This window comes from Acanthisitta chloris, unplaced genomic scaffold, assembly GCF_000695815.1.
Source record: "Acanthisitta chloris isolate BGI_N310 unplaced genomic scaffold, ASM69581v1 scaffold7335, whole genome shotgun sequence".
NCBI classification, from domain to species: domain Eukaryota; kingdom Metazoa; phylum Chordata; class Aves; order Passeriformes; family Acanthisittidae; genus Acanthisitta; species Acanthisitta chloris.
Window position 1 is genome coordinate 3,095 of NW_008674228.1, and position 21,526 is coordinate 24,620.

The 21,526-nt window shown below is 52.8% G+C and overlaps 1 protein-coding gene across 1 annotated transcript in view; it reads right to left on the reverse strand.

Annotated features, from left to right (window-relative positions):
* Nucleotides 1-20,790, reverse strand: part of NSF (N-ethylmaleimide-sensitive factor) — a gene marked incomplete at both ends in the record, with an annotated part of 23,701 nt that extends 2,911 nt beyond the window's left edge. Inside the window, 13 exons of the mRNA XM_009075252.1 lie at nt 1,904-1,983; nt 2,858-2,924; nt 3,283-3,416; nt 4,534-4,690; nt 5,411-5,506; nt 6,259-6,446; nt 7,136-7,210; nt 7,384-7,549; nt 9,997-10,196; nt 15,184-15,333; nt 18,394-18,475; nt 19,152-19,259; nt 20,624-20,790. Of these exons, the coding sequence (XP_009073500.1) occupies nt 1,904-1,983; nt 2,858-2,924; nt 3,283-3,416; nt 4,534-4,690; nt 5,411-5,506; nt 6,259-6,446; nt 7,136-7,210; nt 7,384-7,549; nt 9,997-10,196; nt 15,184-15,333; nt 18,394-18,475; nt 19,152-19,259; nt 20,624-20,790 (1,670 nt within the window). The remainder of the gene's footprint in view (nt 1-1,903; nt 1,984-2,857; nt 2,925-3,282; nt 3,417-4,533; nt 4,691-5,410; nt 5,507-6,258; nt 6,447-7,135; nt 7,211-7,383; nt 7,550-9,996; nt 10,197-15,183; nt 15,334-18,393; nt 18,476-19,151; nt 19,260-20,623) is intronic.
* Nucleotides 20,791-21,526: the final 736 nt, after the last annotated feature.

A 21,526-nucleotide genomic window follows, 5' to 3' on the forward strand; every position in this document is an offset into this window, starting at 1 on the left:
GAAAGAAAAACCCCATAATCAATCAAACTGTGACATTTCCTCAGCAAACTCTCTCTACCCTCCAACAATTTATGGCTTAAGTCCCCATAATATTGGCTGTCAAGGCAGAGTCTCACAGCCCCCAGGGCACTTCAAACCCTGCAGAGCACAAATCTCTGCAACGTGCACAAACTTGGCAAATAGCTGAGAGCTCCAGCCCTGTGTCCTGCTCCCAGGGAGCCCTCAAACTGTGACATTTCCTCAGCAAACTCTCTCTACCCTCCAACAATTTATGGCTTAAGTCCCCATAATATTGGCTGTCAAGGCAGAGTCTCACAGCCCCCAGGGCACTTCAAACCCTGCAGAGCACAAATCTCTGCAACGTGCACAAACTTGGCAAATAGCTGAGAGCTCCAGCCCTGTGTCCTGCTCCCAGGGAGCCCCAGGTGTCACCAGCAGCAGCACACACCCCAGACACAATGGTCAAATGGACTATTTAAGAGGTTAAGTTCCTCTGAAAACAGAACCAAACTGAGTCCTGTGTTCCCTACTGACTTATGGGACCAAGTCCAGGCACTATGGAACAGCCACAGCAATAGGGCAGTGACTGCAGGAGATTACAGATTATATATAAACATAAATTGAAAGAGAGACACCTTTATCCCAGCAGATTTGCTCTTCGGAGCAGATTTGCTCAGAGGTGGCAAAGCAGCTACACCAACAGTCCTGGTGAACAGCACTTTGGGTCCATTTTTCAGCCCTGAGCAGCTGAAGCCCTTTCAGCCAAGGATCCCAGTTCCTTTCTTAGGTGGCTGTGGATGTTTTCTTGTCCCACCTGCCTAAGCACTAGCCTGAGTCTCCTGGGTGTGCTGGATGTGTGAGCTGGACACAGACATCCTCCAGCTAGGGCTACCTGCTAACCTCTAAGCTCCATTCCAGCCCCTAACATCTATGACTCTGACTGAGTGACCACAGATGGCTGTGCTGTGGCACACCAGTAGCTGTTCTGTTCCAACCATGTGACAGAACTTGGCTTGTTCTGTTAGAGACTTCACATGGCCTAGAAAGCTCGTGAGGAAAATCTTTGTTCTGCCAGGCTGACAGTCACACAGGCAACTCAGGGCCCGTGGCATTACAATTTAGTTCAAAGTCCTGTGTTTGAAAGGTCTTTTCAGCAAACTCCCTAATGAAAACAACACTGATGCACACACTGCTGTGCCAGGATATGAAACATGACACACAATGACTCCATCCAGGCTCTGCTCCTCTCTGACACCAACTTTCAAGGTGTTCCTGTTAGGATGTTGTTTATTCATGCAGATACTCACACACAGAGCAGAAATGCAGCGAGAGACAGGCAAATGGCAAGCAAGAGAGGAGTCCCTGCCTGCCTGTCTAGCTCAGAGCGAGCTGCAGAGCTCTGTGATGTTCTTGAAGCTCCCTGAGCCACAAAGAGCAAACAGACAGGGTGAGCATGAGGCAAGATCTTAAGCTTTCCTCAGCCACGGTAATTAACACCTGATGGTTCAAGTTAAGAGCACATTAACCCCCGAGAGGCAAACCAGAGGCGGTGCAGGGCCTGGTCCGTGGAGGAGGACGGAGCGGGTGGCTGCGGTGCCCACCAGAGCAGGCAGAGAGGGCAGCTGGCCTAGCTTGCTTCACCTGGTGAGGGCTACGCTGGTTTCCCTAGGACTTCTAGGACTAACTGCAGAAAATTCATCGCTCAGTAATTAGGTGTTTCAAGCCGAATCCTTCGTGGTTATCCCAGAAATGCCCCAGTGAGAGAGGAGCAGCGGGATGGGATTAACGCGACTGGCTCGGGGACAAAGGCTCTGGCAGTACAGCAGCTCTCAGCCAGGCACAAAGCTCCCACTGTCACAACTGCGACAGGAAAAGGGGATCCCACCCCTCCCCTCTGCCTTACCTGAGGGGGAGCCTTCTTCAGCAGCACCAGGAGGGCTTGCAGGACCAGGTTGGAGAACCGCGGCCCAATCGGGACGTAGTCTGGAAGGCAAAAGGCATTTCAGTGCCCACAGAGCAGATGTACATTTAAGCCACTTCACTGTACCTAAACTAGACCAGTGCTCCTAAGCAAATGGTTCCAGATCATTTCCAGTTTCAGTAGCACAGAATATCCTGAGCTGGAAAGACCCACAGGATCATCAGTCCAACTCCTGCACAGACAGCCCAACACCCCACCCTGTGCCTGAGAGCACTGGCCAAACACTCCCTGAGCTCTGTCAGCCTCGGGGCTGTGACACTGCCCTGGGAGCTGTTCAGTGCCCAGACACCTCTGGGGGAAGTGTCTTGTCCTGATATCTGACCTAACCCTGCTCCAGTGCCCAAACACCTCTGGGGGAAGAGCCTTTGCCTAATATCCAACCTGACCTCCACTGACACAGCTCCGGCCGCTCCCTGGCTTCGGTCCGTGTCCCAGAGCAGCTTGGCCAAACCCTCCCTGAGCTCTGTCAGCCTCGGGGCTGTGACACTGCCCTGGGAGCTGTTCAGTGCCCAGACACCTCTGGGGGAAGTGTCTTGTCCTGATATCTGACCTAACCCTGCTCCAGTGCCCAAACACCTCTGGGGGAAGAGCCTTTGCCTAATATCCAACCTGACCTCCCCTGACACAGCTCCGGCCGCTCCCTGGCTCCTGTCACTGTCCCAGAGCAGAGCTCAGAGCTGTCCCTGCACTGCCCTCGGGGAGGAGTTTGTATACAGCCACGAGGTCTCCCCTCAGTCTCCCCTTCTCCAGCTGAGCAGCCCAAGTGCAGGTTTCCTGACTCCCTCAGCCCCTCCCTGTGTGGCTAATAGGTGTCAATGTGGCCACTATGTCAATCTTCCTGCACAGCCAGCACAGCTCTGTCTATTCCTGACTCACCCAGGAGTCGCTCAATGTCATCCACCACCACACAGCTCAGCTGGGACTTGTAGGCATCATCAAAGATCTGAAACACAGCAAAATGCACTTCAGGCTCATCCTATGCCACCCCTGCCATGGCAGGGTCACCTTCCACCAGCCCAGGCTGCTCCCGGTCTTGTCCAGACTGGCCTGGAAAACTCACAGGGATGGAGCACCCTGGGCTGGTGGGAGGTGTCCCTGCCCATGGGACTGGATGGGCTTTAACCTTCCAACCCAAATCATTCACAGTTCTATGAGAGTCATTCAATGCTACAAATAAACACAGGTATAGGAATTTCAGACCTAGAGAGAGCAGAAAACACAACCACAAGAGAATTCCCCTTTCCCTGCACCAGAGAACACAGAACTGGGCTGGAATCCAGGCCAGAGCAGGACACATGTACCTTCTTCATGGCCTGGCACTTGGCTGTCTCGGAAAACCCAATCATCTTATCAGGAGAGCAGATCTTGATGAAGGGGAAGTTGGATTCCTCTGCTATCTTTGCTGCTAAAGCAGTCTTCCCACTGTGGGGGGGTCCTGGAACCAAGCACAGACAGGGAGAAAACAGCTCTGGCAGTGCTCAGTGTGGTCAGTGTCTGAAGTGTGTTTATAATCCCATCAGAGGCATCTGCAGCTTGCAATGAACTTGGCTTCTACTTGCAGAGGGAACGCATGAACTCCTGGTGCAACCCAACCCAACCCTCCAGACGAAGGCAATTAATGGAAGTATTCGAGCACACACAAACTGATTTGCCATGGAACCACGAGAGGATGTTACTCAGTTTGTAGGACCAAATGAGTGAGTTTGTGCTGGGAGAAGCTTCTTGAACTGTGTTTATGCCCTTTCTAAGTATGACTTTTGCTGGTACCGTGGCAGCAGCAGGAGTGCCAGGGAAACACTGACCTTGGCAATGTGTTATGGGCCTGAATTCACACCAGGATGATTCAGAGACCGAAGATACACCTGGATCTGTGCATCCACCACAGGTCAGCTGGGAGGGCCAGAGGGATCTGCACACAGGTGATGTGCTGGTCCCAAACACAGAATTACCCAGGGGATCTGCTCAGTGTTCACTCCAAAGCTACAGACCAATGAGCAACACTGGTTATCCATTTGTTTGGACTTCAGGAAAAGAAAGAGGGAAGAGCTAGGTGATAAACTCTACTCCAACACAGATACTGGAACCAGTCTTCAGTATGTGGAAACTCTCCATAGCCAGTAACAGTCTGGGTAGAGGGAAATCCACCTCTGACTGGCAGAGACACCTAAATGTGGCTATTTGAACTCAGCTAATTACACTGATGAGCTCTCCCAGAGACTTCCAAGAGAATTTAGACAACTGACTCAGCTAGAGAGATTCACACTAGAACAGTCACATGCAGGTTATTAAGTGGTACATTTGGTTATTAACTGGCACATTTTGGCTATTAACCAGGCACACTGGGGTCCTGACTGGGCACATTCCCTCCTCCCTTGTCCCAAGCCCAGGATTTCCTCTGGCTGAGAAGTCACTTTCAACATCTGAAGCAACCTGCAAGAGCCCAATCCCATTTCTCTCCCCCTGTGTTTCCTGCACATTCAGGTGCAGCAGGTGACCAGGTGGTGACTGGCAGGTGGCTTGGGGTTTCTCCACGGCCTTTCCCTTCTGTGTACCTTCCAGGAGCACACTGACCAGCGGCGTGCGGTCACTGTTCTTGGTCTGCTGGACCAGCAGCTCCCCATCATCCAACACCCTCGTCACAGGGTCCCCCCACTTAATGATCCCATTCATGATGTAGCTGGCATAGTCCTCCTGGTTGGTTCCAAATGCCTGGATTGAGAGAAGGAACATTCATTTTGCAATGCATCAGAACAGACATCGAACCACTAAACATGCCCAAAGTGACGAGGACAAGGCTCTGGAAGGTGCTGAGGTGAGGCAGGCAGACTCACATCATTTCAGCTCAGAGGACTGGACACAGGTGGAACCCAGGCATGTCTAGAAACAGCTTTGCACACTCCCTCACAGCCCACTCTAGTCAGTGCAAGCTGCCAGTGGGTTCTGACTCCATGTCACTGAGGACAGTTCTCAGGCATGAGGCTTAAACCTCCTCCAGCCCATAGTGAAGCTCTCTCCCAGTAACTGAGTGGCCAGAAGGGAGACAGCACATCTGGAAAGGAGAATTCCCGAGTTCCTCTATTTGTTCTATTCCTTTTTATGATTCTTACAGAATCCATTAGGTTGGAAAAGACCTCTGAGGTCAAGTCCAACCTGTGACCCAACACCACCATGTTAACTAGACCACGGCACCGAGTGTCACGTCCAGACACCTCAGGGACTCCAGCATCTCCTGGGCAGAGCATTCCAGTCCTAGTAATGACATGCAGCAAGAGGCACACGCAGAGCCCCAGAGACTCTCCACGAACCCCTATGGCACAGGGCACTGGGCCAGCCCACGGGGCACCACTGCCTGTCTGAGCCAGCAGGAAGCTGCTCCCTGCCCTCACTGCTGCGCCGGAGGCTGCTCCAGGAGGCACCTGCTACACTTACTGGTTTGATATCATTCTCCAGGGATGCAAAGAAGTCTCCTCGGGTCACACGGAGGCTCTCTGCCTTCTCCATATCCACTTCCACTTTGTTGCTGGCCTAGAAATGCAAGAGAAGACACTGAGGTGCCCCTCTCGAGTGCCCCTGCAGGCCCAGCCCTGTGGCAGGACAAATGCCTCTCGTGAGGCGTTCGCAGGACACAGCAGAGCAATCCTCAGCTCCCCAGAGCCACAGCCCCACACAGCCAGGCACTACAGCTGTCCTGCCCCAGGGGCAGCTCCTAACACAGATCCCTCTGCAGCTCCCCTGGGGCCCCTTCAGCTCCTGCAGGTTGCTCTGAGGTCTCCACACAACCTTCTCCTCTCCAGGCTGAGCAGCCCCAACTCTCAGCCTGTCCTCATGGGAAGGTGCTCTGAGCAGCGTCGTGGCCTCCTCTGGACTTGTCCAACAGTTCCATGTCCTCATGGAACAGTTCCACGAAGAACATGGAACTGTTCTTTTATGAACACACTGAGCTGCACAGGCTCCAGCAGATCACTCCATACAACCAGCAGTTCCCATTTCCACCTCATCTCCTGGGCCCAATACACAAACTGAGCTGAAGTCTTCCAGTTTTTACTGAAAGACACAGACCATCCCCTTCCATGCCCTGTGCAAGAGCCCCTTGGAGGGCAAGGAGATGGAAGAGGTAATTCAGGATGAAGGAGAAGCACAGGCATCAGGTGGTGTCCACGTGAACTTCACCTCCTCAGGCACACAGAGATGTCCCTACCCACTGGGAAGTGAAATTCAAGATTCCAAACATCATTATTTCCCCTTTTTTTGCCCCAGTGAGAGCCAAGAGGACTGACCTTAATGTGCCTGTTCATGGCAGTGGACTGAGCAGCTCGAACTAACCCTTCCAGCTCAGCACCACTGAAGTTCTTGGTCTCAACTGCCAGTTCTGCAATGTCCACGTCCTCAGCCAGCAGCTGGTGCTCCCTCATCCTCACTGTGTGGATGTGGAGAATCTGGAACCGACCCTTCTCATCTGGCAAACCTGGGATGGACACAACACACACCAACACCTCAGCACAGAACTGCAGGGCACAGAATCACAGAATATCCTGAGCTGGAAGGACACACAAGGATCTCAGTCCAACTGCTGTCCACGACACCCCAACACTCCACCCTGTGCCTGAGAGCACTTGCCAAACACTCCCTGAGCTCTGTCAGCCTTGGGGCTGTGACCACTGCCCAAACACCTCTGGGGGAAGAACTGTGTCCTGATATCCAACCTAACCTCCCCTGGCACAGCTCCAGCCATTCCCTGGGTCCTGTCCCTGGTCCCACAGAGCAGAGCTCAGAGCTGTCCCTGCACTGCCCTCGGGAGGAGGTTGTATACAGTACTGAGGTCTCTCCTCAGTCTCCTCCTTGCCCTCTCCTCCACAGTCCTACTTCCAAAGGCTCCTTCCCACCATGAGCAATTCACACTTACAATGGGAATACCTGATCATGCTTTTTGTTAGAGAACCTTCAGTTACACCACTTGCTCTTTCAAGCTGTCCTCCACACAAATCCCAAACACAGCCCCACACTAGGCACTGGGAAGAAAGTGAACTCTACCCCAGTCCCAACCAGCAGAGCCTGCCTGAAGAAACTGACACGCAGCACTCCGGAGGAGGTGCACAAGGCTCAGTTCCCGAGCCAGCCTGGTTTGTGTTCACAGTATGAGTTGCACTTGCTTACCAATCTCCATCTTCACCTCCAGCCTCCCTGGCCTCAGCAGAGCCTCATCGATCAGGTCAGGTCTGTTGGTCATTCCTACAGGCAAAGTTACAACAGAGTTAGTGTTACCTAAATTTATTTTTTCCAACCCCGACACAGCCCATTCAGATACCTCAAAGAGCCCCAAGGAAACAGACAGAAGACACTCGTCCTCTGGAATGTTGGGGAAGTCATGCCAGCCCCTGTGAGAGAAGGGAAGCACATCCTACCTATCACCAGGATGTTGTTGAGCTGCTCCACTCCATCAATTTTAGAGAGCAGCTGGTTCACAACTGTGTCATGGACCCCAGTGCTGCCTGCCATGCTGCCTCTCTGCTTGCAGATGGCATCGATTTCGTCGAAGATGATGATGTGCACTCCACTGTTGGCTCCCAGCTGTGGGACAGACAGGGTCAGGAATGGCACCACCCAACATGGAGCTGTCACCAAGCTCAGACAGACAGACACACAGCACTGACACCTCCGTGTGTGCTTGGCCTCCCGTGGGGGGGTGTGTCAGACCCTGCCCAGGAGAGCAACTGGGGATGGTCTCTCCTGCCATGGCAGAGAGGACTAGAGGGAACAGCCATAAAGTAACACTATTAGGACGTTCAGGCACTAGGATATTGCCCAGGGAGGTGGTGGAGTCACCAGCTCTGGAGGTGTTTAAGAGGTGTCTGGATCTGTAACTGGAGGATATGGTTTAGGGGTTACAGGAATGACAGGTTAAGGGCTGGACTGAATGATCTCAGAGGTCTCTTCCAGCCTTGATGGTTCCATAATTCTGTGGCCTTGCCCATCCCCAAACCAGGGTGTTTGGTGGCCTTGGCCCAAACGTAGGATTCACAGCTGACACTGGTTTCAAGGAAGAGGACTAGACTGGAGAAGCAAAGCAAAGGCCAAAACTGGAACAGAGCTCAGACAAAGGGTTCCCACCTGGGAAAGGTCTCAAAAGAGAGGGGAAACAAGGCTCAGCTGAGGAGGGAGGGATGCAGCAGTATGGGAATACCCCAGGCTGGACTAAAGGCAGTGAACACACAGCTTGCCAGAGCAGCTTTGTGAACGACTCCAGGGAGCCCAGGGAGCCCGTGCCCATCGGGCCCAGAACGGCCATTTCCAGGTTCACCCAGGGGTGAGGCAGTGGCAGCTGCTAAGAGAACAGGATGCTTTTTGTGGCTGTGTTATGAAGCTTTACCCCTTCAAATTCCAGCTATAAAACCCTTTTGTGGCCATGCAGGCCACGCTGACACTGGGTGAATGCCTGGCCCTGGCACTGTGCCCCAGACACAATGCCAACCTTTGGGAGACCTTTCTAATCTCTCAGCCTGTCGTCAGCCCATGCCCTGCACCAGCGCTGAGGCTGCTCCACCAGGTGTGCTGCTGGAGGGGGAGAGCTGCAGGGACCTGGAACAGGCAGGGAGCAGGAGACTGCTCACAGGGGGCTGACTGATTAATGAAATTAAGGAATTAAAATCTGCTTTGTTAGGTCTAAAAACAATTATAGGATCCTTAATGACTTCTGCCATCACTGAGCTGTGACTGCCCTGACATTTCATGCTCTTTTCCAGAAAATCTACCAAGATTGATGATTCACAGCAGAGAAAAATTACCAGAGCACATGTGAAATACGTATTTCCACCTTCCCACCAAAGACTGGGGTTTGACAGGCAGCTACAGTAATGGATCAAAAACAAGACTGGAAAAGCAGAATATTTATCTTCACTTCCAGTTTCACAGATGTAAGATGCTTCAAAGACTAGATGTGTCTAGTTTTGAGATCTTATTCTCATCCATTAGTTTTCTGCTGAGCAGAATTAATAATGTCTCAATTACAACACTCCAAGGACTACAACATACTAATGAGCTGTAACCCAAAAACCTCAGACCCTGAAAGCTTACTTGGAGTTCATCCCACGTTATGTGCCACCTGAATACAGTAGGACAAATCCAAACAGACTAACTGTGCCTCTCCCACAAAAAAGAGAAGAACAGCAAAACTGTGGCAATGCCATTCCGAAGGCCTTGAGGAGCAGGGGACGTGGTACCCACAGGGCAGGACAGGCACTGCCCACCCGGGCACAGCTGGCTGGGACCCAACGGCCTCCAACAGCCACAGAGCCAGGCTGGAAACCTCTGAGACCACCGAGTCCAACCTCTGCCCTAACACCACACGCCAACCAGACCATGGCCCCGAGTGCCACATCCAGTCTGTCCTTGCACACCTCAGGGACGGTGTCTGCACCACCTCCCCGGGCAGCACATTGCAGTGTCTGACTGCCCTTCCTGGGAAGGAATTCCTCCTCATGAAAATGCCTTCCAGGAGCTGAAGGGGCTCCAGGGAAGCTGCAGAGGGACTCTGGGGTAGGAACTGCGGGAACAGAACAAGGAGCAATGGGGAGAAACTGGAAGAGGTAAGGTCTCAGGCAGAGGTTTTCCCTATGAGGGTGGTGAGACACTGGCACAGGTTGCCCAGGGAGGCTGTGGCTGCCCCAACCCTGGCAGTGTTCACAGCCAGGTTGGATGAGCCTTGAGCAACCTGCTCTGCTGGGAGGTGACCCTGCCCAGGGCAGGGGGTGGGGCTGGATAGACTCTGAGCTCCATCCCAGCCCCTTAACACACTATGACCCAAAGAATTTTCAGGCCTTTCCAGGTCCTAACACCGTTTTCCTGGCTGACAGTGTGCGTCTGTACCACATCAACACTCCATCACTGGCAAGGAATAGCCACAACCCCAAGCCAAGCAGTGACTCAGTCTGCAACACCAGCAGTGATTCTGTGACCCCAGAGCCCCTCTCTGGTCACTCCTTGGTACACTCACCCCCTTGGCACATGTGGAGCCTTACCCTCCTCTGCTCCTCCTCGGCGTCGGCGAACAGCTTGCGGATGTTTGCCTCCGACTCCCCCACGTACTTGTTGAGGATCTCGGGGCCATTGACCACCTTTGGCTCTCTGGCATTCAGCATCTTCCCAATCTGCCTGGCCATCAGGGTCTTCCCACAGCCTGGAGGCCCATACAGCAGGATGCCCTTCACGTGCTTGCAGCCTGGAACGGGAGAGGACAGCGTCAGAGAGGAGGAGAGCGATGGCAACAGCAGTGGAGCACAGAGGGAATCGGTGCTTGCAGCAGGGACCCCTTGATCATGCTTTTTGTTAGAGAACATTCAGTTACAGTCATTAGCCACCCTGACCCTCCCCTGGAACAGCAGTGGAGCACAGAGGGACTCGGTGCTTGCAGCAGGGACCCCTTGAGCATGCTTTTTGTTAGAGAACATTCAGTTACAGTCATTAGCCACCCTGACCCTCCCCTGTCACAGCTCCAGCCGTTCCCCCAGCTCCCTGGAACGCCGTGCCAGCTCCAGGCATGCATGGCCTTAGCTGAGCCCTCAGCAGCACTACAGGGAGCAGAAATCCCAGCTCTGGGCCCAGCAGGTCCCCAGAGACACCAGAGAAGCTCAGCCAGCACTGGCCAGTCCTGCTCAGCCTCTGGCCCTGACACCTGTGGACAGAACAGTGAGGCCTGACCTGCCGCAAGACCCGAACGGGCAACACTGGGAGCAGGTCTGGGTCAGGTGGGACAACATTCCTGACCCCAAAGCAGTCAGTTCCTCCTCAGATAAACCTGCCCCAGCCACGGCAGCAGAGACCTCCCTGCACAGCCACAGTCACAGCTGCCAGCACAGACAGGACATCGCTCAATCGAGAGGTGATGACACACCACAAATGTTAGGTCTCTCGCCACAGTGGGATCCTCTGCACCACACAGGAATTTTGATTAAGTTTATCTCCCCTCTGCTGATTTCCCCAAATGTCAATACTGTCACGACGATCTCTCTGAACACAAATGATTAGCAGTGCAGACATCTCCAGCCCCTTCAGCTCAGCGCTGGGACTCCAAAGCAAAGGTCATTCCTGTAACCTGAGCCTCAATGATGCCACTTAATGACATACAGTTAGAGGCTGAATAGGGACATTAATGGGAAATCAAACAGACCAACTTGGAAACAAAAGTCTTGCCAACTACTGAGAATGGGAGAGTTCCTGGTGCTGCCAGGGGAAGGCAAACTCTTAGGCAGGACATCTGTCCATGTTTGATGGACATGTGTCCATTTCTGACGGAATGGGCTAGAAATGCAAATAAATCAGCTTTAGAGATGCTTCCCATGTCTTTGGCTCCACAAACTGGATCAGGACTGTCAGAAGGAGGGATTTTGGTAAGAGTATATATGAGAACCCCCAAGCTTTCAAAGAAGACAGCACAGAGCAAATGTCTCCTAAGAGGAGCTACAGAACACCCCTGACTGCACAGTCTGCAGAGCTGCTGGATGGATGCTGAGCACACGTGGTACAGACCCAGCACTAACCTCATTCCTGGAAAATTCTGGCATAGTATCTTTTTCAGTAGGTAGAAGTAAACAAGGATACAAGAAACAGCCAAAACTAATTTATTAGATCAGCCTGAGACAACTTCCCTCCAGGAAAGGGGAGTCCCACACAGAGGGTTTGAGGGAACAAAGAAAGCAAGAGAGGGAGGTTTAGACTTTCCTAAAGCTATAAATAGGTGTTACACATCCTGCTAGACAAGCAGGAAAAGCCCAGGCTGAATGAAGTCAGAGTAGATGAAAAGTGAATTAAAAATCCACAAACTTGAAAGTGCAGTGGGAAATGATCCATCCTGGATTTAGTGGCATGTGGTGCCTGGAAGATGGAACAGGACAGAATGCACCAATTAAATCTGCACACTGCAAAGCCAAGAGCTACAAATACACTGACAGGAAGGATTAAACTCATTTACAATCTATGTAACTTGATGCACAAGTTTCTAAGTTGGTGAGAAATAATTAACTGCATGTTGCACAACACAAATATCATCACAGTGAGGATTATACCCAGAGCCAGACAGGGAGGCACAGCCAGAACCTGTCAGAGGGGATGTGTCCTTGGGCTGCTCCACACACTGAGCAGTAAAGGCCAAGGGAGGAGAAGCAGTGAGCAGTGATCCAGAGGCTACGAGAAATGGCTCTAGAATCCCAGACCCAGCCTCGAGGGAGTGTTACCACAGTGTCATGGTATGCTCAGGAACTGCAGGGACAGGACAAGGACACTGAAAGAGGAAACTGAGCTTAGGTCTTAGGCAGAAGTTTCCCCTGTGAGGGTGGTGAGACACTGTCCCAGGTTGCCCAGGGAGGCTGTGGCTGCTCCAACCCTGGTAGTGTTCAAAGCCAGGTTGGCTGAAGCCTAGAGCAATCTGCTTATCCCATCAAAGCAGTATTTTCCCCCTCAGATGATATGGTATAACACTGACTTATGTGCTCCAAACCCAGAACATTCCTTGGAAGTCAGATAAACCACACACAAATTGCAAGTAAGGCTTGAAGGGTCTATAGAGCCTCTGTGCAGAAATGTTTCTGGGGTTTGGTGTGGAAGCTGCAGGTAGGGAGAGCTGGGCCAGGAGCAACACTGGGGGAGCACTGGAGCACCAGGGAGCAGGCAGATTCCTTCTTTCCTTTCTCAGTCAATTATTCACAAAGGTGAGCAGCTGTCACACTGACATTTCAGAGCTGAAATATAGTTAAGAGCAAGTCAGAACTAAGGCAAAGCAAATGAATGTCAGAAAGTTTTGGTTTTCTCACATTTCTGCGAAGCTCTTTAGCCCTGGGGTGACTCTGCTCTGAGCCCAGCTCAGCTGAGCAGTGTCTCTGTGCAGTATGTGTGTGAACACGCAGCAGCTGGGGGCTGTGCTGCTCTCAGTAATGTGGCACACCTCAGCTCCTGGCCCAGAGAGATACACACACTGCTGGTCCTCCACAGAGGCTTTGTCTCCCTGCACTGAGCAACAGCAGTTAGCAGGAGGAACCCTCTGAGCAGCTGCACAGCCTCAGCCAGCAAGGATTCCCACCCGCGCCGGAGGGCCCTGGCACAGGTGGAGCTGCTGCCCCGCTCCAGAGCGCCCAGCTGCAAGGTGCATCCAGCCAAGGGCAGTGCCCAGGGACGGGAATGCAATGGGAATGCAGAGGCCTGTGCTGCCACCTTGCCCACAGCGAGGGGGGATGGACAGGGAACCACAGCTCGGATTGTCTCCAGTCTACGAACATATTCCTGACAGTCCAGTGACACCGATGGGAATTCCCCAAGTCTGAAGCCTGTCTTAATGGGAAAAGTTCATGAATCCACACAAGAGCAGTAAAATGTTTCAAGTTCAGCCTGTCAGTGCTGTCCTGGACACCAGTGTCCCTAGGTAAAAGCTCTTCTTCCCAGAACTGACACCATTCCTCTCCTTTCCTTTCCCTGCACAGCAGTTCAATACTTAACCAATTCAAGCACTTGATGTTCTCAGGCAGAAGCACAGAAGTTCTGTCTTGCTCACAGCCACTTAAGCCAAGAGACCCAAGATCATCCCCCAGAGGCCTCAGAGCAACAGGAGTGAAAGGCAGCAGAGGATCAGGCACCAAACTGGACTCAGCCCTGAGGTTCCTCCAGTGTTCCAATCACCAGGAAAAGACTGAAGGCTCCTCTTAGGGAAGTTTACTTTGCATCAGTTCCACAGGCACTGGACACACTTCACACACAAACAGGACATATTTCCTGATGGAAATCTGTTTGTAATCAGAATCCTGATTGCCTCATTTGTGGGGAGAGGGAAGGTGGCTCAGAAACATAAACATACACAGCAATTATCCAGCTATGGATTCCAAGGTTAAACATGAACCCCCAGAGATCAGATTCTGAGAACAAGGACCAGTCAGAACATCCCCAGCCATGCGGTGTGACCGAATCAGATCCCTGCAGCTGCACTGTGCTTACTGAAAAATCAAACCCAGCACCACTACTCTGCCTGCCAGCACTTGTTTATGGAGCTCTGGGGCTGCCTTGCCTTCCCCAGCCCAAAAAAGAAAGCTATATTTAGATTCTGTGCTTTTATTTAACAAACTTCTGGCAGTGTTCACAGACAGGTTGGATGGAGCCTTCAGTAACCTGCTCTGGTGGGAGGTGTCCCTGCCCAGGGCGGGGGTTGGGGCTGGATGATCTCTGAACTCCATCCCAACCCCTTCACACGCTATGAATCCATGAAACTCCAGGATGTGCCATAGGCTGTGTATCTGCTCCAGCATTTCAGCCCTGATGTGGTGCTGGATTCACTGGGAGCAGGACTGGGCCCACAGTGCAGCTGCCTGGACAACAGGGATGTCCCACAGATGATGGCAGGAGCATCAGGACAGGATTCCTTCCAACCCTGGCAGCCCATGGGCAGGAGGAGGAGCTGCAAGTCTCACTGCTGTGCATAACCGAAGTGTTCAGAGAATCAGGAGTTCCACAGAACCATGTAATGGTTTGGGTTGGAAGGACCTTAAAGATCATCTCTTTGAGGGTTGGTCCTTAATGATCCCCAGTGGGGCCCATTACCTCCCTAAACACCATGAAACCACAGAGATCAGAGTCACAGGCTGGTTTGGGTCAGAAGGGGCACTAAAGCCCACCCAGTCCCACTCCTGCATGGGCAGGGACACCTCCCACCAGCCCAGGCTGCTCAGAGCCCCAGTTGCAGTTCCACCAGAGCAGGATCCAGTTAAACTACATATTCCTTCTGACATTCCATGTGCAGGACTGAGTACTTATGTTGTTCTTGTCCCCCTTCCCCAGCCAAGTAACAAGAGTACAAACTACACTTCACAGAACCATAGAATCGCCAAGTCCAACCATTAACCTGTCTCTGCTGTAACCCCTGAACCATATCCTCCAGTGACAGATCCAGACACTTCTTGAACACCTCCAGGGATGGTGACTCCACCACCTCCCTGGGCAATATTCCAATGCCTGAACACACTAACAGGGAAAAACTTTCCAAGTCTCAATTCTGAATCTCCTGTCTCAGCTTGGGAGCAGCAGGGGATGGAGAGGCTCTGCTGGTGTGTCAGATCCCTATGGAACTGCTGTGCTGCAGCATGACAAGGCTGCAGCTGATGTGCAGCCTTCCCAGCCCAGAAGCAGTGTGCCCCCTGTGCTCCAGCCACACTTCCCTGGATGAGACTCACCCATTTGCTCCACAATTTCAGGAGGGAAAACACGCGAAGCAAAGGCTCTTCGGAAGATGTCCGAGAACTCCTTGTCCAGGCCCCCAATGCCCATCTTCTCAAAGTTCCAGTCGGGGTTGATGATGGACTGTCGGCTCTCCCTGGTCTTTGCTTTGCCTGCAAAACCAAAGGAATGTTTCAAACCCAGCCCAGCAGATTCCAGCACAGCTCTGCAGTCACCCCCTCCTCCTGCTCACACAATGTCTGAGTTCGGATGTTGCCAGGAGGACACAAAGTGACAAGGACCCAGGAGCAGGGCACCAGACATGGTTCCTTAGTAAACGGTTTTCTCAGCCTTCCAACCACCCAGTTCAGGGATTTCTCCAGCCAGGTGTGTATTGAAGGATCTGCAACAAGTTCCCCCAGACACCCATGGACCCATCTACCTGAGCACCCAGAGGCCCCTCAGATCCAGCTCAGGCCTGCTACTGTACAGCACCTACTCCTCCTCAGGCTACCCGGGACGAGAACAGCTCTGTGCTGCAGCCTCCTCAGTCGTGCCTTTTCCAGGCCTCACTTCACCTTCCTTCCTCACTCAGCAGCTCCACACTGGAGCACCTTTTCCTCTCTCAGTCCCTCTGCACCCCCTGGCAGCACTGGACCTGCAGGCACTGCAGTTTGGTTCTGTCTCAGACACGGGCACAGAATTATGCTCCACTTTGCCCATCTCCCTTGGTTCACAATGCATAGTAACAACCACAGGCAGCAGCTCTTCCCAAGAGGGCCCAGGCTGTGTGGACATGGGAGCAGCACTCCCTCCCTCCTCCCTGGCACGGTGGCAGGAGAGCTCTTCCTCCTCCCATCGCCTGATGGTTCCTTGCAGGGACTTTGCCTGTCACTCTCTGCCTCAGCCACTGAGCTCAGAGCCACAGAATGGGCAGCAGGGCTGTGCCAGCTGGGCCAGAGCTGCTCCAGCCTTGGCCCTCGCTGGAGCCAACAGTGCCGCCGCAGGGACAGCATGGGTGGGCCGAGACCCCTGGGCAGAGCCCCGCGGGCAGCACCAGGCCCCGCCAGCCCCAGGGCTGCGCTCAGAGTCCCCGGCCAGGGACACTGCTGCTCCCGCAGCGCTTGGCCTACACTCCCCTCTTCTGGCTGCACCTCGGCACGGCCAAGTTCCTGCAGGGTGATTAGAGCCTCATCCCTTGGCTTTAGAATACAATTCTATGCTAAGCAGAAGAAGCAGAATTGGCTGTTGTTAAAAATTATTACAATTCTTCTCGTTGCAAACAATGCAAATCCTTCACTGCAGCAGAGCCAGTGACACTGACTTCACTTTCATCTCCTCTCCCAGAATTTAATTATTCAGAACTCTACAGTTCCCCAGAGCCCAACAAAGCACATTAGGCAGCTCAGCCTCAGATCAATGAGGAGATTAAATGAAGTACCAATTTGACAGAAGTAAATCGAGGCACAAGCAGATCTTTTGTCTTGTCTGCAGACAATGAAAATCTGGGGAAGGATCCCTATTCCCACCCCATCAGCTCTCCCCCAGGACCACTCCTCACACCCACATGCACCAAGAGGTGATCACAGGTCACTATGTGGCTTTAAGAGTAACCAAGTGAAACATCACTGCTCGCTCTGACTCACTGAGCAGTTGTCTTAACTGAGGCTGAGAGAGTTGGGGCTGCTCAGCCTGCAGAAGAGAAGGTTGTGTGGAGGCCTCAGAGCACCTGCAGGAGCCAAAGGGGCTCCAGGGAAGCTGCAGAGGGACTCTTGGGTAGGAACTGCGGGAACAGAACAAGGAGTGATGGGGAGAAACTGGAAGAGGAAATTTAGGTTAGATCTTAGGCAGAAATTTTCCCTGTGAGGGTGGTGAGACACTGGCACAGGTTGCCCAGGGAGGCTGTGGCTGCCCCAACCCTGGCAGTGTTCACAGCCTGGTTGGATGAGCCTTGAGCAACCTGCTCTGGTGGGAGTTGCCCCTGCCCAGGGCAGGGGTTGGGGCTGGGTGAGCTCTGAGCTCCACTCCAACCCCTAAATTCTATGATTGTGGCACTTCAGGGCAGCATCAAATCCCACGAGCTCCTGCAGTGCTGGATGAGCTGAATTCTCCTTTCCTAGGTGGCTGCTCCCCTCAGGTGGTTTGTTTCTGTAACAAACCCACAGCACTGAGCACACCCAGCCAGGCAGAGCTGCACTCTGAACCCTGCTGAAAAACCACCAGTGCTACAGTCAGGTGAGTGAGGGACCCTGAACCCCTCCCAACACAGCTACCTCTGCCACTCCTGACCTGGGGAAGAGCAGCAGCAAAAGGAGGAGTTTATTTAGCTCATGGAGCAAAATAGGAAAGATAAAAGAGAACAAAGAAAAATCATAATGTCTGTACAGGACTTGAGTCACACCCAGAGAAGAATGGCTAGAGCCACATCACCAGCAAGGGAGGGATCTCCATGGAGCTTAAGTGTCATCCACCTCCTAACACTGGTAAGCAAAGAACAGCCAGAGAACAGTGTGTCCCTATTCCCCAGGAAGTCACCACAGTCTCAGGGCACACACACTCCCCTCAGTACCCACGCTGTGGTCCAGGTCCCACCATCCAAGCTGGTGGCAATCTGGGAACACTCCAGATCCAACTATACCCCTACACCAGCTTCTGTCTAAAGGAATGTGTGGAGGACACACCAATTATTCCCAAATTTCTCTGACAACAAAGTCTGATACTGTACACACATCTGTTTTGCTGAGGTTTTAGAAAGTGCCTCCTTAAACCAAAGCTCCCAGTTATGTCAATAAACTGGTGTGAACAGTTCCACACCCACTGTGACCCTGTGCTGCTGCAGCTGCCATCAGCTTCTGAGGGGCAGGGCCTGGTTTGCTGTGAGCAGCTGCTGTCTCTGCAGGAAGGGCAGAGCCCTCGAACATGGGATTTTTGTGCTCCCTTGGAAATTTTGGCCACACATTCCCAGCAGTTCTCAGCTTCCTATTCCCAAACCTTTGAACTAATGGAATGGAAGAGCTGCTGCTTTTGGTTTCCCTGAACACCATTCTCTGATGTTGAAGGAGTTAAGTATTTCAGCTCCCTCCTGGCTATTGCTGCATCTCCTGCTCCACTTGGCCTTTCCAATCTAAGACCAACAGTGAAGACAAGAAAACAACTTGAGGCAATCAAGTCTCTGCGGCCTGAAAAGCTGCAGATCCCAAGCATTGTTGCTCCCTGGTTACAGTGGCACTTACCAATCAGATTGAGAGAGGAGTTCTCAGCCTTCTCAAAGGCAACTTGACTGTTCCCGAGAACCAAACCAACCTCAATCTGCAAAAAACAATCATTAATTACTGTTAAGACTCAACTTCAGTTTGCACCTTAGGTATCCCCAAGCACATCTCAGAAGGAAATAAACAGCAGCAACAGCTCCACTTCAAAGCCTCTGGGAAGAATGTGAAACACCAGGAGCTCCTCTAAAACGGCCACCAGTGAAGACAGCAGCTCGTGAGGCCACACGGTGGTGACCCGGTCCCACCTCCCTGCTCAGGCAGGGCCAGCCCAGAGCACACTCAGCAGGTCTGACAAACTGCCTCTTCAAAGTTACTGGGTTAGTTCCAACCCGAGGAGTTTATTTCAGCAAGCAAAGAGGAAAATAAAATCATGCCCTTTCTAGAAGGAAAACTCAAAACTGGACATATCTGGAAGACAAAATGCTCAAGAGAGGCTATTTCCATCAGTTTGCACTAGAAGACCACGAGATGTTCCTTGTATCTTCCCCAGCTCTGCACTCCAGCGGGTGCAGCTCAGAGCTGCAGCCACATAAGTCCAGGAAACTGCACTGAAAGATGCTCCTTGTCTTCTCTGACCCAAGCCACAGCCAGGTGAGACAGATGAAGGCCTTCTCCAAGGGCAGGGACCCTAAGCTGGTCCCGGTAGCGTGATCTGATCAGGACTTGGATCCCTGCAGTCCCTGAGGAATGGACATGGATTCCTGGGAGCTTACCTTCTGCTTTTTGCTGGTCCCAGTCTCCCCTTTGAGAATGCTGGGGTCCATGGCCTCCACATCCTTCACCAGCAGCCCAAACAGCCTGTCGTTAAAGCTGAACACTAGCTGTGGGAAGCAGAGACACAAGGCAATGTTAGCTCACTACCAAAAGCCCGAAAGGACTTTGACAAGACTACTAAGACTTGAAGAGAGCTGCCCAGAACCAATGTCCTATGAGACAGAACACATCTGGCGAGGAAGGGCTGAGGGAGTTTGGCTTGGTTAGCTTGGAGAAGAGGCTCAGGGGTGACCTCCTGGCTCTGAGGGAAGGGCTGAGGGAGTTTGGCTTGGTTAGCTTGGAGAAGAGGCTCAGGGGTGACCTCCTGGCTCTGAGGGAAGGGCTGAGGGAGTTTGGCTTGGTTAGCTTGGAGAAGAGGCTCAGGGGTGACCTCCTGGCTCTGAGGGAAGGGCTGAGGGAGTTTGGCTTGGTTAGCTTGGAGAAGAGGCTCAGGGGTGACCTCCTGGCTCTGAGGGAAGGGCTGAGGGAGTTTGGCTTGGTTAGCTTGGAGAAGAGGCTCAGGGGTGACCTCCTGGCTCTGAGGGAAGGGCTGAGGGAGTTTGGCTTGGTTAGCTTGGAGAAGAGGCTCAGGGGTGACCTCCTGGCTCTGAGGGAAGGGCTGAGGGAGTTTGGCTTGGTTAGCTTGGAGAAGAGGCTCAGGGGTGACCTCCTGGCTCTGAGGGAAGGGCTGAGGGAGTTTGGCTTGGTTAGCTTGGAGAAGAGGCTCAGGGGTGACCTCCTGGCTCTGAGGGAAGGGCTGAGGGAGTTTGGCTTGGTTAGCTTGGAGAAGAGGCTCAGGGGTGACCTCCTGGCTCTGAGGGAAGGGCTGAGGGAGTTTGGCTTGGTTAGCTTGGAGAAGAGGCTCAGGGGTGACCTCCTGGCTCTGAGGGAAGGGCTGAGGGAGTTTGGCTTGGTTAGCTTGGAGAAGAGGCTCAGGGGTGACCTCCTGGCTCTGAGGGAAGGGCTGAGGGAGTTTGGCTTGGTTAGCTTGGAGAAGAGGCTCAGGGGTGACCTCCTGGCTCTCTACAGCTATCTGACAGGGCTAGAGAGTAGAGGGATGTGTGTCCTGCCATGGCTGCAGGGAGAGGACTGGAGGGAATGGCCTTGAGCTGAGACAGAGCAGAGTCAGAGAAGATGTGTGGAGAAATATTTTCCCTGTGAGGGTGTTCAGGGGCTGGAATATGGCCCAGGGAGGTGGTGGAGTCACCATCCCTGGAGGTGTTTCAGAGGTGTCTGGATGTGGTGCTGGAGGATATGGTTCAGAGTTTAGGGATTACAGCAGTGGCAGGTTAATGGTTGAACTCGATGATCTGAAAGGTTTCCTCCAGCCCTGATGATTCTGTGATTCCATAGAGCCCTCAGTCCCTTGGCCCCGCAGGACGTCACCTCCCAAGTCTGCCCACGGTGTGCCAGGTGTCCCAGAGCACCCCACCTGCTGGCCCACGGAGAAGGCCTGGTTGTTGAACTGCTGGATGAACTCTGCAGCCATCTTGTCTGTGTCATAGGGGTTGGAGTCAACGTTCTTCTTCTGCAGAAAGTCAATCTCGATGGTCATGGTGCCAATGCACTGCTTGGCCTTGTCGAAAGTGTATAGGGAAACTGGTAAAAAAGACAAGAAACAGCATATTTCAGAACAGCAAGGTCCTCCCAGTGTGTTCAACACACATGTTGGCAATACATGTTGTTCCGTTCAGGCTGAGAACCTGATACGAGTATGTTAATTTCTGACAGATCTTTATTTCTCTTGGATCCATGTTCTACTGCAAGGTAAAAATCAGGTATCTCCCCTGAAGATCCCCTCACTGCCTTTGAACTCTGGTAGGCTCCAGCAAAACAGCTCAGACACCACACAAGGTGCAGGGAGCAGGACAGTGAAAGCCAATCCTGACATACTGTGGTAGCACAAGAGCTGCACCTATGCCCAAGGGTTTGGAGGACACATCTTCAGAGAGCCCAAAAGCAGCACTAAGGGAAGTCTTGCCCCAAAGGCAATGACAAGTGACCATCACTGGCTTTCTGCAGCCACAGGTTGCTGAGCTCTCCCCAGGTGAGCAGCAGGTGAGGTGACTCGCAGGTCTGAGTGCAGCAGTGCAACCTGTGAGGCCTCTACAGCCCAGCGTGAGGCACAGGATGGACAGTCCCCTGCCTCTGACACGAAGGAACAGTCCCTACCCCAGGGCGCCCTGGGGCCTATCCTGACATTCCCAGGCTACCTCCAGTAACACAACCGACTGAACAGCTCTTGGAAGGGGCCATGGAAGGCACTGCACAGCCACTGTCCTCTGCAGCTGACCCCTGCAGCTGCAGCAAGCCACAAACAAGAGGCTGCCCAGGG